Source organism: Protopterus annectens, chromosome 15.part0, assembly GCF_019279795.1.
Source record: "Protopterus annectens isolate FY-2018-M chromosome 15.part0, PAN1.0, whole genome shotgun sequence".
Classification (NCBI taxonomy): Eukaryota; Metazoa; Chordata; order Ceratodontiformes; family Protopteridae; genus Protopterus; species Protopterus annectens.
The window spans coordinates 140527205-140544945 of record NC_056749.1 but is presented as its reverse complement, the minus strand read 5'-3'; the positions used below and the strand labels follow the sequence as shown (position 1 = coordinate 140544945).

At 37.3% G+C, this 17741-nt stretch overlaps 1 protein-coding gene across 2 annotated transcripts in view; it reads right to left on the bottom strand.

The window, feature by feature from the left end:
- Nucleotides 1–17741, bottom strand: part of DIAPH2 (diaphanous related formin 2) — a 5354951-nt gene that overhangs the window by 3285236 nt on the left and 2051974 nt on the right. For both annotated transcript variants that reach the window (XM_044057628.1, XM_044057629.1), the window contains exon 11: nucleotides 13933–14051. In XM_044057628.1, coding sequence (XP_043913563.1) covers nucleotides 13933–14051 — 119 coding nt within the window. The remainder of the gene's footprint in view (nucleotides 1–13932; nucleotides 14052–17741) is intronic.

Genomic DNA, 17741 nt, shown 5'->3' with positions numbered 1-17741 from the left:
ATATTACAAATACAAGTTGGATAATCTGTATAAAAATGTTATAGCAGGGTCAAATTATGCAGTGTATGCAAGCATGGTGGCAAGCAGCAATGTTAGGATAATCTGTATAAGAATGTTATAGCAGGGTCAAATTATGCAGTGAATACAAGCATGGTGGCAAACAGCAATGTTAGGATAATCTGTATAAAAATGTTACAGCAGGGTCAAATTATGCAGTGTATGCAAGCATGGTGGCAAACAGCAATGTTAGGATAATCTGTATAAGAATGTTATAGCAGGGTCAAATTATGCAGTGAATACAAGCATGGTGGCAAACAGCAATGTTAGGATAATGTGTATAAAAATGTTACAGCAGGGTCAAATTATGCAGTGTATGCAAGCATGGTGGCAAACAGCAATGTTAGGATAATCTGTATAAAAATGTTATAGCAGGGTCAAATTATGCAGTGTATGCAAGCATGGTGGCAAGCAGCAATGTTAGGATAATCTGTATAAGAATGTTATAGCAGGGTCAAATTATGCAGTGAATACAAGCATGGTGGCAAACAGCAATGTTAGGATAATCTGTATAAAAATGTTACAGCAGGGTCAAATTATGCAGTGTATGCAAGCATGGTGGCAAATAGCATTTCATCAAGCAGAAGGTTCAAAGTACAATGAGATCTGTTGTAAGAACTAAAACTAAATTATAAAGTAAAAAAACTTACAGTCTAGATAAAGGTCTTACCTATAACAGCTAGTAGATTTCTTGGCACGGGTAGTATAACTATAACTGAAATTAAATTATACGGCTCGTGACTGAATTTGTTTGCAAGTAGTTAGTGAGCACAGAAACAGGAAGACAGTGAGGTCAGATGGGTTAACAGATTCATAGGGTGTGTAGAAGTAATTTAGGGAAAAGTGACGTTTTATCCTGGACAATTACATGAGCAAAGCCAGTCAGTTGGTCTTTGAGCATTTTTTTTTTAAAGTTGTGATGCTAACTAAAGTTCTTAATTCTACAGGTCAAGTAGCCTACCAAGGGCTCGCAAGAACAGAACGCAGCAGAAATTCTCCAACTCATCTCCTCCATGCACAGCTTTAGCTTTACGTCACCAAGAGACATTATGCTTCCAGTCTTCACTCCTAAACACTCTGCAAACAAAAAGTATCTTCGTAACTGGCGACATAGTTGTCAGGCTTCTCTACTCAAAAGGCCGGAAAAGGACAGGGCTACAGTAAGTTGCTTTTTAGGTGCCAGGATCTCAGACATTAGAAGGGATCTAAATACCTTTTCCTAAGGCAAATATGACAATGACATTCTGGTGTGGTCCATGTGGTAGTGAATGACCTAGAAAGCAAATCCCTGACAGATGAGCACAGAGACAAGTAAGAACCTTCTGTGCATATGATAAATGTAGACACAAATGCTACACCAACAAGAATGATGCCCAGATACAAAGGAAATATAATTTGCTTCAACAGATGGCTGAATAGTTGGGGTCATTCATGGAGGAACTAGAATGTGTCAGATTAATAGTCCAACTTGCTTCACAGGAGATGGCCTGCTCCTGTCATTCAAAGGCTTCCTCATACTGGCTAAAGCCTTTGCTTCCCCAGTAGTACCTCTTTCAGATACAGCCCAGTTGATGGACATTCCAGTGAAACAACTTCATCAAGCCTAAACTGGATCATATTAAGGTGGCTCTTCTCAATGCCAAACAGCAATGGGAAGATGATATCCGTGTTTGTATACTTACTGAGACTTGCTTTAAATGCAAAGAAAGCATTCCCCTCCATACTTGGGATTTGTACCTAGCATGCATTCAGGCCTGCTGCTAACTGCAGTGGACTCTTCACATTTGTCAGGTACAATCTCACCTCCAGACAGATCCCCACAGGCACACAAACAATACTCTCAGAACTCCAGATCACTGCAAATAAGACAAACTACAAAGTTATGAACCTCTGAACGTACAGCCTTCTAGAAGGTACCATTCATGTTCTCAGATGATAACGGTACAATATCGAGACCGCTGAAAGAACTCACCATTAACAAGAACTCCATTATAAGCTGCTGCAACTACCCCCACAATTAAATTAAGCACCTGTACCGCTAATGCAGGGTATGCCCAGATGTTTTTGGACTAATTAACAAAAAGTTCCTGGAACATATAGCTAATAAACTCACCAAAGAACACAATATTCTAAAGTTGGTCCTCTCCAATATAGTGTCAATATGGACTACACTCCTGGTCTCTCCTTCTCCAGTTAAGGCACGTCATAAATTTGTGACATTTGCCTTTAAAATCATCAAAAGCTCTGAAACTAATCACTGAACTCAAGTACTTCAACAAAGCAAGCCTCATACGATTATCTGAAGAAATCTCAAAATTCACTTATGGCATCACCAGCTTGAATGATGACACAGCAACCAGCTTCACAAAATAGTGTATTCTGTAACAGAATAAAACAGACCCAACCAATGCAAAATGCAATGGGAAATTCAAAAACAAATCACTCGTCATATACAAGCTCAAAAGAACTTAAATCGTACAGCAGATACAAAACTCACCATAACAAGACAAGTACAAAAATATTACCAATAAACTGAAAAACACTGTAGTGCATGGAGCATGGAGATCATCTGAAAAAAGACAAATCAGTTAAGAGCTAGAGTGGCACAAGACCCGACCTGAACAAACGTTAATCACCTCCTGCTTAAGTTGTTAATGCTGGGTCTCAGGCCAGGCAGTAAAATCTGCCAGTTTTGACCAGCAAAGGACAGCAGCATTATAAAATATTTGTTTCTACCTGCTGTCCATTCTGATAAAGTGTCCCTGATTTCCTGTTATAAACTTAGAAATTTACTAGAATAACAGGATGTGGGTTCGCCTGCATTTTCTGAAGGTTTTGAATTCTGAAACTTAAATTTATGTCCTCAGTAATTTGTCCAAAAAAACACAAACTTTTGAGGAACAGCTTAAGCATACGAGGCAAAAGTCTGGACATTCTGTGAAAATCTGGACAGTTGAGAAGCAAGTGTAAACAAATGCACTTTACACCTTTGAAAGCAGATAAAACTTCTAGCATTTTTTTATGCAATTAGTAACACATGGAGCATAAAAAGCTCCATGTACTACAAAGAACTATGATGGCCATTGCCGATCCTAACCTGCTATAATGTGTTCTCGCTCTTGAGCGGAATTTCTTGGCACCCACGTCTCGAACACATAAGTTGGTTAGGATCACCATCCCGCTGATCATCCTCTAGATTAGGACTAGTAAATTAACTCATGAAATTCGGCTCACTGCAGAAACTAAGGAGAGCTAAACATACTTCTTTAGCTGCATTAAGAACCGAGGGAACAACAGCGAACTATGCTGAGAATTTATACTGAGTAGGAATCTGACCCAAAAGACATTGCCGATATACTAGTAAACAAATTTAGTTCAAACTTTACTGAAATATCCATTCAAACTCCAAATACACCAGAATCACTTACACCTACCTGTTATCCTCTAAGGAACACGTTCTGAAGGTGCTATCAGAAACAAAACTCTTTCAATGGACTTAACATATATGGTTTACTAAAAAGCATCAACTTTTCTCTCCCTCAACCTCTCCTCTCTTTGCTTCACCTAATTTTAGCCCAAGATTTTATTCTGATGCACCACAATGGTGATGCTCCTCCACAAAGGTGGCCCTAGCACAGCCATCCAGTAACCCCCAGTAATTATAGACCTAATCAGCCGTCCAGTAACCCCCAGTAATTATAGACCTAATCAGCCTTATGATCTGCAAAGCTATGGGCGTTGATCTTGTCAATTATGATATCAAAAAATCTCATTAGGTTAGACCCTCAACAGTTCAGCTTAGTCAAAGAGAGATCTTGCTATTAAATCTACTTAACTTCTTCAAAGGAATCCCACAAGCTGTCGATAGTGGTTATGCTGTTCACACAGAATACCTTGACCTAGCATAGCATTTGACTCCACACCCCATCATGCAGGCATTCTAATTTAGCTAAAGCATTTAAATATAAATCTTTATATGATAATATAAACAACAAACTGGCTAAAAGACATATCCTACATAATTTGTGTGGCAGGTGCCTCGTCTAAAAATATGAAGGCATCCAGTGGAGCCCCTGGAGCACTGTACTGGGACCCCTCATTTTTTGGCATTTACTCCTCTAAACTGAGAGCTATGACCTCTGGTTAACTAAGTCTATAGATAAGGGCAAACTGGGTATTATTGCCTGACACCTGAACCATTCAGAAAAGAACTCACCCCTGGTTACTACCTAGTCTACTGAAAATGGACTTGAACATGAAAAAGTGTAGTACTGTTTCATTAACTACACCATCCCTACCATCAATACACATACAGTATAAACAATAGTCCACTACTAAATTAAAAGCAAGTCAGGGAACAAGGTACCTGTGCTGACAGTTCCCTCACCTTCGATCATTATGTGGCAACTGTAGTCAGAAAAACCTTCTACTTAGCACAACTAATAGCTGAAGTGTACATTATCCAGATATAAAAATGTCACCATTCATCTTTTTTTAATTTCTCCAAATCTTCTTGGTTTCTATTACCATGACGGGAATGGACCCCATTCCTAATCAAAGTACAATTAAAGTTCATGAAATTAGTATTGTTTCAATCTTTGATGTCAGCTAGAAGTGCTCTTTGCAGCACCCACAATGTGCCCAGTAATGATTCCTCCTGCAATTCATACGAAGTTACATGTAATGTATCTTTCTTCCACATTGCTCTCGTTTCTGCCTACCAATCCTGATATTTTACAACTTTGTCTCTCTCTCTGTACGCAAGACATGGTAGTCACTGGGTGTGGTGATTTCGATGACCAATGCTACTTTTGTCTTCTTTTCATTGACCACTATATCCGGTTTTCTCACATCTGTCTTTTGAACTGTTGGTAATGGGTGATCCCATGTGATGTACACTGCATTTTCTATGATGCTGTGTGGTTCATGTTTTCAGTGTTTTTCAGCTACTTCAATACAATAATGTTTACACAATCCTCAGTGCAACAGTCTTGCCACATTATTATGCCTTTCAGTATATAGTCCTTCTGCCATTAGCATGTCACAATGAGCAACGAGGTATGCACCTCTTTCCAATTTTGTTTTACAAAACCTACATTTGTCTGTTTCTCCCACATATTCAATGGACTTTGTAAACAAATGTGTGCATAGGCCACTACCTTGTGCTGCCAATATTAACCTTTCATCTTTTGGTTTGAATTCACCCGTCCTTAACCATTCCTGCATTCGACCTTGATCAACATGAGGTTCTCCAGGAGTTTTCTATACTTGCAACTACAGTTTATATAAAAAGTCTACACATCCCTGTTAAAATGCCAGGTTTTTGTGATATAAAAAAATGAGACCACAATAAATAATTTCAAAACTTTTCACACCTTTAATGTGATCTATAACCTGTACAATTCAATTGAAAAACAAATCTGTTAGGGGAAAAAAATATAAAAAATAAAAAAAGTACAATAAGCTGGTTGCATAAGTGTGCGCACCCTTAAACTAATACTTTGTTGAAGCACCTTTTGATTTAATTACAACATTCTGTCTTCTTGGGTACATACCTGCCATCAATTAAAGAGACTCTGATTAACCCCAAATAAAGTTGAGCTGTCCTAGTAGGATTTTCCTGACATTTACTCAGTTGCCTGCTACAGCAAAAGCCATGGTTTGCAGAGATCTTACAAAGCATCAAAGATATCAGCCAGGAGAAGGGTACAAAAAAATGTTCACAGTATTGGATATACCATGGAACAAAGTGAAGACAGTCATCTAAAAGTGGAGAAAATATGGTACAACAGTAACATTGCAATGAACTGCATGTCCATCCAAAACTGTTGAAAAGACAAGACAAAACTGTTCAGAGAGGCTGCCAAGCGACCCATAGCAGCACTGAAGCAGCTCCAGGAATTTCTGGCAAGTACTGGTTGTGTACTACATGTGAAAACAATCTCCCTTATTCTCCATATGTCTGGACTATGCGGTAGGGTTGCAAGACGGAAGCCTTTACTTGCACAGAAAAATATCCAAGCCTGGCTAAAATTTCCAAAACAATACATCAAGTCTCCGAAAAGCATGTGGGAAACCATGTTATGGTTTGATGCGACCAAGGTTGAACTTTTTGGCCACAATTCCAAAAAGTACATTTAGAGCAAAAACGACACTTTGCATCACCAAAAGAACACCATCCCCACGGTGAAGCACGGTGGCAGTATCATGCTTTGGGGTTGCTTTTCTTCAGCTGGAACTGGGGCTTTAGTCAAGGTGGAGGGAATTATGAACAGTTACAAATACCAGTCACTTTTGACCCAAAACCTTCAGGCATCTGCTAGAAAACTGAAGATGAAGAGGAATTTCACTTTTCAACATGAAAATCACCCCAAGCATACACCCAAAACAACAGAAGAATGGCTTCACCAGAAGAAATATTAAAGTTTTGGAATGGCCCAGCCAAAGCCCAGACCTAAATCCAATAGAAAATCTGTGGGCTGACCTAAAGAGGGCTGTGCACAAGAGATGCCCTTGCAATATGACAGATGTGGAACACTACTGCAAGGTAGAGGGGGCAAATACTGTCAAGGCAAGATGTGCCATGCTGGTAAGACTCCCACCCAAGAAGACTGAATGCTGTAATTAAATCAAAAGGTGCTTCAACAAAGTAGTAGTTTAACGGTGTGCACACTTATGCAACCAGCTTATTGTACATTTTTTATTTTTTATATTTTTCCCCTAACAGATTTGTTTGTTTTTCAATTGAATTGTACAGGTTATAGGTCACATTAAAGGTGGGAAAAGTTTTGAAATGATATATTGTGGTCTCATTTTTTTATATCACAAAAACCTGGCGTTTTAACAGGGGGGTGTACACTTTTTATATCCACTGTACATCTATGCATTTCCCACATTTCTTGCCTTCTCATCTGATCCTTCACTTTATATTCTTTCTTTTGTTTTTTGGCACATTCAGTTGCCGCCTGCTTTTTATCTACTTCTGGTTTGATTTCCATTCCTGCCCGATGTCGATACGCTTCTGCTAGACTAAGCAGGGAAGTATCTTAGATTTAATCTCCTCATGTTTCATAACTTTCAGTGCTTTTGGGTCCTGTGAGGTCAGCAGATGTGTGCAGTCCCACAACTGCAGATCTATACATGTAATCAATTTTAAGGAGGCACATACCTCCTTCGGAACAGGGAATATATAATCTTGATATATGTTGATTTTTATAAATCATTTTGTGAGGATGAAGCATCCTTCTTGTTTTCCTATCTAGTCTATCCAAAACGTTTTTGGGGCCAGTCAATCACTCAAAAACTGTATGTTAGGACAGGAAGAGCAAATTGGTTTACAGCTTGAATTTTGTTCCTAGATGTCAACGCTGTTTTCAGGATTAATTTAAGTCTTCTAAAATATTCCTTGCTAAGTTTTATTCACATTTGTTCATGTTTTATTTTTGATCCTTCATCAATTCCCAAATATTTATACACTCCCTCTTGCTCAAGTTATTTTATATCACATTCTTGTCCCAAACTAATGTTTTCTTGGTGCTGCAGTTTTCAAGCTTTAAAGGTTGCTTTTGCACACTTCCAAATAACATTCTTATATCATCTGAAAAAGTTTTGACTACTTGCAGTTAGTTGTGTGCTCAGTTCCTCATCTGATGAGCTAAACAGTTTTAAATCAACAAAGAGAAGATGAGCCATCTTTACACTTTGTTTTCTGCAAGACAAATTATAGCCATGGCCTAATCTGTTAAGTAGACAGCTTAATGGGTTAAAGGCAAGACAGAATAGCAGAGGTGACAGGGAGTCACCCTGGAATACCCCCCCCCCTTTTGGATTTTTATCCCTGGAATAATAATTTGTCCTTTATCATGGCTTAATTGCAAAGTGGTCTGTCACTGTAATGTAGTTGATCAGCGTAGGAAATATCTTACACATTTTTAAGCACTCTTATCCATGAACATGGGATACTATCAAATGTTTTTTTGTAGTCAATCCATGCCACACTTAGAATCTTCCACTTTTTGCAGTTCTCCATTATGACTTTATTTAGCAACAGATTATTCTTTGTTCCATATGACTTTCTTTTATTGTCCTTTTTTTCTATTGCTATTACTGAGTTTTCTTCTAAATGACTATAAACTCTACCCATTTAGCATCTTTATTTTTCACAGGTTCTTCAGAAATACTTCTCCAAAATGCATCTATTTCTTCTTTTTTGGGTGGTCTTTCAATTCCTTTTACCTTGTTTCCCAATTCTCTATTAATTTTTTTGCGTCATCTATAAACTCCTTATTTTGTACTTTTCTTTTATATTTATCTGTGTACCTTCTAAGTTCTTCTGCCTGCGCTGATATTTTTAGTTTATAATTTGCGACAGTGCATGACAGATCCTGATCCATTATAATACTGTGCATTGCTTTTCTCACATCTATCTTTGAGCATTTTTGTTGATCTGTTCCCTCGTCTATACTCCTCTAACAATGCACTTCTTGTCATAACTGCTTTATAAATTTTTCTATTCGATACTTCCATTATGGTATTCGATTTCTCCCCTTCCTTTCCCTTACTACTCTGTGTTCTTTATCTGTTTTTAATTTAATTGCACAGTAACATAGACTGTTTACTTCTGTTACATTGCATGGATCTCTATGAACAGTAACCAAAATCCAGTGGAAATGCTGAGTTAAAATCAGCAAACCACTTAGAAACAAAACCCAGCCAGGTACACTTAACCCAATAAAGGAAAACACCCCTCCAAATCCATTTGCAATGGCAACTGATAAAATAGTAATAAATAATAAACACCAGTAATGGAAAATAAAATAACACACCACACTTTAATAGACAGATTTAGCACTTTCATTCCTCAACAGGGAACTTCATCAGAATATAAAATGCTACTAAGATTCACCTTCAAATACTCTCTAAATAACCTCGCACTGGTCAGATTATTATTAAAAAAGTAAATCATTGGTCACATACTTAATGCAGCTAACCAAACATATACACCCTATGAACACATGTCATCCAAAACCCCATTAATCTTTGAACTGCTTGTCCAAACCAAAACATTTTAATGATTTACCATACATTAAATAAAATCTGTGTGTGAAAAAAAATCTGTAAATAAAAATGTATAAAAGTCCCTTATTAACAAAATAATCAATATTTCAAAGATCTCCTTTTCAGGGCAGGAACAAGGGAAAAATTGTCATTTAAATCGGGGTGTACAAGCATCCAGGCATAATTGCCAAATGTGCTCCCAGTACTCCAAAGTAGTTTCCTAGTCACCTCCCCTCTCAAAAGGCATAACTTGTTCCAACACACAGAACTTAAAATTGGCTTGAACCCAATATAGAGTATGCCTGAAAGGCACACTGGTTTTCTTCCCTTTATTAATTTCATACATATGATCATACACCCTCGGTTTTAATTTTCTCTCGTTTTTCCTAACGTAATATGAGAAACAGTGTGTGCAATAGGTCAGATACACCACCCCTTCACAGTAACAACCAGCTGGCAAAAACTTATTGCATAGTCCCCTAATCTGTAATTCTGTAACATGTGAAATAAAGGGACACTGAGGGCACACTCCACACCTAAAAGTGCCCTTTTTGTTGTAGACATGAATAGTATTCCCAAACAGTGAAGGGCTGCTTTCAAAAATGTTTTTCAAATTAAGGCCTCTCTTAAAACTAAACTTCAGAGGTCTTGAAAAAACATTTAAACTGTTTGGCATATTTGTAAAAAGATCCCAATACTTATTTCCTGTACCATCCGTGTGTCCTTATTGTAATTTAATACAAGGAATAAATCTTTATTAGTACACAACCTAACACTGTCCAAATGTTGGTGAGAAGATTAACTTTGTTCACTCTTGGAATCATTAAAGGAAGATATTTTTACCCCATCCTTCCAAGATTTTCAATTAACTTGGGGGATCCTGTAGCAATAAATAACCCTTCAATGTAATTTAACTCATTTACTAAATTTTCCCTAAGGGTAGTCATAAGTGCTACTCGCACCATCTGGCCTTTCACTATAGTCTTCTTTTGAAAATAAGGGTGATTATTATTATAACGTAAATACAAGTTTGAAAAATATTCTTTCCTATATAATGTAGACATGTACCATTTGTTAATAATATCCTTACAAAATTGTACGTCCAAAAAATGTATTTCCAATTTTAAATCTTACTGGTGTTTGATATTCTGATTAAGTTCTCTGTTGAGGTATGAAAGCACTAAATCTGTATATTAAAGTGTGGTGTGTTATTTTATTTTCTGTTCCTGGTGTTGTTTTATTACTTACTACTATTTTGTCAGCTGCTACCACAACTAGATTTGGAGGGGTGTTTTCCTTTATTGGGTCCAGTGTGCCTGTCTGGGTTTTGTTTCAAAGTGATTTCTATGAACAGTCATAATTACTGTGTTCATTTCTTTTATCAAACATCTGACTTCTGGGGTTTTATTGACTGATTTCCGTCTATTTCTTTCATTGAGTTTACTATATCTATCTATCTCTATTAAATCAAGCAACTCTTTTCTTAGCTCATTTTCTTCTAAACTGAGGGCACTTTTTTCTTCTCCATTTTCTGCTGGTATAGGTTCATAGTTTAGTACTACGCTAACTGCCCTTGTGGGTCATTTTAAGCCTAGCCAATTACCCCATGTGAGAATCAAACCCCGAACCTTGTGTCTGTAAGGTAAACACCTTAACCATTATGCCATTGCCATCCTCCCACTATTCTGTAGAAAGTTCTATAGCATCTTCCTGTGGCACATTCTCTTCAATTTCATACTGTTTCTTCCATTGCTCTATCATATGGGGACTCATTGACTGCTCCAGAGTGGCCACATTTTCTTGTTCCTTCCCTTGCTGTCCAGCTTCAAGTAAATGTTTATACTGGTTTCCTGCGGAAGGCTCCAAAATATCTTCATATGGCAACTGACCGATTGCTTCCCTTTCCACTGGTTTCTCCATACTTTGGATGTCTATTTCTCTATCCTTTTGTGGTGCTTTCAGAGAGTTACATTTTCCACCCTGAATCCCTCAATTTGCAGGTACTCCATAACCTCAGTTTCTATTTCTTTAATTCCTCCATTACTAATCTCAATCAAAGTTTCTTGCTCTATATAATGTTTTTCACAAAACTGTTGTATTAATGAACACAAATTTTTACTTGAGGTTTCTGACAGTTTTTCTTGTGGAAGTATTTTCTTTCCTCTAATTTCTCCCTTAATTTTTTTTGTACATCTTTTATCTAGAAATTTTGGGCTTTTTGCAAAATAACAATGCATAATTTCTTTCTTATCCTCAATAGTCCACTCTATCATCTTTATGGTTCTTCACCATTCCCTTATAATAGTGCAATAAACTCTGAATACTGAGTGCAACACGTGCTTCAGTATGTACACTGACATGTCAAACTACAGAAACCACAGAGGTTACTGAGAAACTTTCAGGCCTTAAAACCCTGAGGTTTCACTAGAGAATAGAAGTTAATCTCCCATTACTCAGTATCTTAGAGATTCCTGAGGGGAGATCTGTGCTTTGCCTACTGTGCCATTAGAGACCCTTTTGTCCTTGATCTCCTGTCTCTCTGCAAGTCTAACAGCTTAGCAAACCCCAGAACCAGAGACCTATCTTCATCATCAAACAGTATGTTACAGAGACAGAGTCAGAGAGAGACAGATTCATTACATAGCATCTCCACCACCTTTAGAATAAGCTGCCAGGACAAGTTAAGCAGGTGGGATGCATTATACTTCAAGCAGAACCTGGAAGACTGGATAGGTACCTTCACATTTACCTTGGGATTATCTGGCCTAGTCCTCCTAACAAAATGGGGCACAGACAGAGTGAATATTGATAAGGTGCTTATGGTTGAGACACTAAGTTGCTTTGAAAGTCTTATGAATCCTATAAAAAAATGTACACTTGGCCCTGAATGATTAACTCTGAGGTGGACTACAGGAAACCTGGCTCAAAGATGATGCTATCCAAAGTGTCAAGTCCTACGTGAAGGTACCAGATGTGAAGAATCAATCACTTTAACGGTTTATTCAGGTTCCTTAGATGCCTGTTTGTGTGCTGGTGTATTGCTGTGGTTGGCCAATGTTAGGACAGATGGGAACCTCCCAAAGTGTAGCTGAAGTGGAATCTACCACTCTGCAGTGGTTGAACTCACAGACATTAACATTTTCATAGAAAGTCAGCAACAACCAACCAGATTTTTGACACTGGTTTAGTAGTGGAGACTTGTCTGGTGGGTGAAACTGTGTCTGTACTGAAAGTGTTTTGTGCATTAACTGTACCTTGAGCTTTTCTTTTCCCCAAAGTATGAAATACCCTGTTTAAACCCAGGCAAAAAGGGCAATCTGAAGAGCCTTTCTCCAAGACAAAATAAGTAGCAGTTGTGCCCGTTATAACATGCTATGTGTCCTCTACAGGGTCACTCCTTAAACAATGTATCTGATGCATCACAGTCAGGAAGGACAGGCTGTGGGGGGGGGAGGTGCATGACTGAGAGAGAAGAGGAAAAATTGGCACCAGAAAAAGTAACCAGAGAAGAAGGTTGCCTTTAGATAACACTGCCTTCAAAGTGACAACAAGCAAGTATAACTTTACAAGAGATAAAAAGAAAAATTTCCCCAACACAATGCTGGGGATTACTCCATATTTAAAGTAGATCTACATCAGTGAAGAACTGAACAGTGAGGAGTTGAGCTGCATTATGGAAAACAAGAGGACGAAGCAACTGCCTACAACTCTCTAGAGGCAAACTGCTCCCTCAGTCCTAGAGGTTAACAAAAGATTGATCAGTACTTATCAGATCACTGAACTATAGGTCATATGACTCAGCTATTTCTCTGATCTATGTTCAGGTGAGCCCAGTTAATAAACAGAATCTTGAGAAATAACGATTTTGTATCAACGTAGCAGGCATCCCACACCTGCCATAGAGGGATTTCACCCCCCACCCCTTGCTTAATATAACTATCGCCTGTTTAAAAATGTAGCAGTAAGATACGAAAAGTTTTCGAAAGCTGTCAGTTTGTATAACTAGGCTCAGTGATCATGGATAACTTAAAAATGGGAGAGACATGCATTGATGTCATATTCTTTTCACAATCCACAAAGTAGCAGGGACAAACAGCCATGCTGTGCTACACAGATAACTGGATTCCATGTCCGATTAAAGTTAGAGACAACAGTCCATTTTGTCGAAGTCCTCTACAGGCCTCATGAGCATTTTAGAGCAAATATGGTTTTTATCCACCTCTACTAAGTAAAAAGAGACCTACACTACACCCCTTTATTTTAACAGTGGTAATATGCTAAATACCACACACTGTTCATGCCCTTTTGAAATCAAAATAAAATTCAAAAGGAAAATGCGGCAACCAAAGGTGCAAGTAACTGAAAAAGCAATCACTTCCAGCTTTAGCAGAGTTCCATGAATTTGAGCACTCCTTGATTATATACATTTAAAGCTTGTATATACTCAAGAGATTTCCTGCAGGAATACATTAGCTGTTGTTTTATGAGTGTACACATTTTCAGTTAACACAGAAGAGCCAGTTACGCTCTAGTGATTACAAACCAGTTGCATTAAACTTGCAGAAGACCCACTGAGTCAATTACTTACTGTTACTTGAAACACGCAAAAGTATAACGGCAGCCCTATTTAATGAAAGGAAAAAATCAAAAGACACAAAAACACACACTCACTTTGTGAACAGAAATGGTCTTTGGGTACTTAACTGGATAATGGATTGTTGTGTGTATTAAGGTGTCAATGGTGTAGCTGCAAATTATGAGCATATCATAAGGACTCAGACATAATCCAACATTTGTAAAGACATTTTGAAAGGATATTCCATTTCTACTTGAATATCTTTGAAACGATGCCGTAATTCAGTTAAATCTTCATCCTTGTTTTCATCAAATACTTTCAACTGGATGTCAAGTTCTTCATTCGCTTTCTCTTTCAGTTCCTGATAATATAAAACAGAATTATTATGAGAATCAATGCTTGTTATTAACTGCAGCAGCTTTACCTATGTCAGTAAATAATGAATGCAGACAAGCAAGCAAGCAAATCTCTGAAGACAACTTGAAAAGTTAATTCTGGCTCCAGGTTAAACTCGAGTTGACAATTGCGAAAGCAAAACACAAATTGCCTTGTACTACAGTATTAGGGTACAGCTTCGTTATACATTCCTTTCAGAACGTGCATTAACCATACTCTCAAAAATGCACATCATAAAATGGTAAGGAACATGAAAAGTTATGGCTAAGACTATAGAATGAAAGTCGAGCTGCAGGCAATTAACTTCCTACGGGATGGTCTCCAATGAAATGGGAGTAAGGCTTGGTGAGGGGAAGTGCAGATAGACATAAGATCTTGTAAATCATTCTTAAGGCAGACTGGCTGAACACTGCTGTTAAAATAAACACTGATCAAAAGAGAAAGTAGAAACACTGATCAAAAGAGAAAGTAGCTAACTGTATTATCTTCAAAGGAATGTACCAAATAGGCAATGTTATTTTTGCCATAACGCTTGAATGTTGTTCAGCAAAACTAACTTCGCGGACAGTGGAGTTTGCCTTTTTCTCCACTGTTGTGCAACCTTGGAGCTGGTATATGTAAGTTTAGGGTGGTGCAGTGGGGCTTGGCCCCTGCAAAAAAAAAATGTTTTCATATCTTCACTGAAGGTGGTTTCAGCAAAAACTTCAAAGTTTTTTACCATTGCCAGAACTAGCTTTAACGAGTCGACATGATTCCCTTTTCAAAGTGTATACAGTTAAAGGCATCTTATGCAGTCTACAAAAAGCTTAGACAATGATCTCTGTGACAGATAAAATGGCTTCCTATGTGATTTCTGTTACACTAAAATATAAACAAAAACAGAACAAAGGAATGCAAATTTCTGTTAATGACTAAGTTTGCCAGAAGGAAAAAAATGGCTGCTTGCAGGCATTAAAAGGCTATCAAAACAGGCAAGGCAATTGTTATATGTTAAGAATTTCTGCAAAGGAAGAAATGCACGATTTGGAAAATATATACAGCTGTCACTGTTGAAGTTATGTAAAGCTAGTCCATTAAAAATGTAATTTCAGCATCAGAAATTCAATTTAAGTGAGCTGCTATGAAGAAAAGATACCCTATTATGTGCCTCTAGTACTGAATATACATCACAAATGTAATTACTTATAACAAAAAAAATAACTAAATAAATAAATAACACAGACAAAATGTAATGCTATGGAACATACAACAAGCAAACAGATTACTTATCTTTTTAGTTGATGCTGTCAAACAATGGACTAAGATACCAATAAAATAAACTGAAGAATTGCTCCAAACTAGTCAATTCTCTGAAACCAGTCAAAAGACTGCTGGTATATTACTAACTCAGAACCTGCAAAAGGTTGGCATTTATTATTTAATAAATGCCTCAGTGGCATGAATGTAAGCCGATTTAGAATACTTGATTACGTCTTGAATTTGGTTTTGGGTTTACAGCCACAGATTTATTTCTGTATTGATCTTAGGCTATGTGGCATTGATCTGAGGCAAAAAGTTAGCTGCTGTGAATTGAAAAGGACATGGTATTTGATGAATGCAATCCATAACAACTGACAGAAGTATTAGAATACAATGCTTGCATAAAGAAGCAGACCTTTGTCTCTGTCAGTGATCTTTGCTCATGTTATTTCTCATCTAGCAGTTTGATATGAAATGATTAACACCAAACGTATATATGAGTTGAAGACAAAATATACCTTATTGCCACTTCAATAATTATAATACTTTCATTAACACCCAACCTGCAAGTTCTGCTAACATTACATCAGAAACCCTTATGTCCTTCCTTTGCAATTAAAATAAAAAACATTAATAATTATACTTTCCAGCTACTCTACTGCTTTGATATTTTTCAACCGCTCCATCCAAGCCCAATATTAAGTTCCTTATTTCAGGTGTCCCTACTGGTAGCTTTTTTTTTTTTTTCTGAAGCATACAGCTAAAGTGAAAATCAGGTTTTGTGTGTTACGCATCTTCCACTGCACTGCTGCAGGTTAGTTAACCTGATGTGGAAGTCACTCATAGTATTCTTCTTCAAAATATTAATCTGCACCCGCCCCCAAAACAATTCTGCAATTAAACAGAAGAGGAAAGAAAAAACAGTATCTCAGATATAAACTATAATGGCTAACTACCTATTAAAAGTGAGATTATTAAGTTATGAATGCAAGAGGTCTTTAGGATTACATGCAAATATTCAGTGATTAAGGGTGTATATAGTTTAAAAAGAAAGAAGGCTCTATCAGAAGACATTAAACAAATGAAAAAAAGAAGGCAGGATTTCAAAGGTGATAACAGTTTATACTTACAAAATCAGTATCATCTTACAATGCTGCCATAAAGGTAATTTTACTTAAGTAGTTTAGTTTTTCCAATCCAGTGAGGAAAGAAAATCCATGTTACTGGTTAGATTTTCCCTTGCCCTTTGCTGGCAACATGAAAAGCAAACCATTAAGAATTGTGCTTTATCTGTTTCACTCAGCAAGTGTAGTTCATTTCTCCTGTGTTGCCAAGCAGCTTTTACAGTAAAGACAGTAAAATATTTTTATAAAAATGCCAAAGTTCAGTAAAATTATGAAACAATCAAGATTACAAAGCAGACAAAATTGCAGCCTAACTGGAGAGAAAATGACGCCAGCCCTTCAAGTAGCCATTGTCAGCCATAATCTCGAGCAAACTTGCTCTTTCATAAACATGGGCTGCGCTGATTTTACAAACATCTTAACAGAACAGCTTTAGATTTAGTCCGAAAGGAGTAAAGCTGACAACAGCAGACAGTATCTTGTTTCTGTTATTTTTTTTAAGCAGGAAAAATGTGCACTTTCTAATCTGCAGTTTGACCTGTCATTTTTGAGATGAAGTATAAACTGCATACCAGCAATACACCGATTACAGTGTCCCTGGATTAGCAGCTCTTTCCATCCATGTGAGGGTACCCACCTCATCTAATGCAGTAGCACACATTTTGCCTGCATTTTTAATGCATCTTACAATTGACAGTATGCTTTTGTGTAGTCTAGGTACACATGAAAAGGTAAATGCTCTCATTTACAAGCCAAGAAAAAGAACCCTGGATCTGATGTCAACTGCTGCAAGTGGTGAACCAGGCCATTTATTTCTTTGGTGCACATCACTTCCAACTCCGATTTGGTTTGTGACAAGAGCTTACATTTGTCAGAACTAAATTTAGCATTACGTTCTTTTTAACAGTCTCGTTCAACTCAAACAGCCTTTTGCTTTTGAGATCTGTAACACAACTGAGCAGTTTTCTTGGCCGATTATTTATAACACATTAGCAAAGGTCACCATACAAGAGTCCAAATGGCAGAACTATAACTAGGACTGTCATCTACAACAAATGGAAATGGCAGGTTTCACAGTACATGTCACAGTAAAGTGAAGTACCGGACAGCAAAAACTGCTTCACCATCAAAAAACATGAAAACAAATTGTGTGCGTTTCATGTCTGGGAAAAACAGCATCTTAACAACATACTTGTTACGAATTGATACTAAAGACCCCAGAGGCATAAGAGGTCTTTTTAATGATTTACCACTGCATAGCAAAAAAGTCTACCTGCATTTTTGATTTAAGT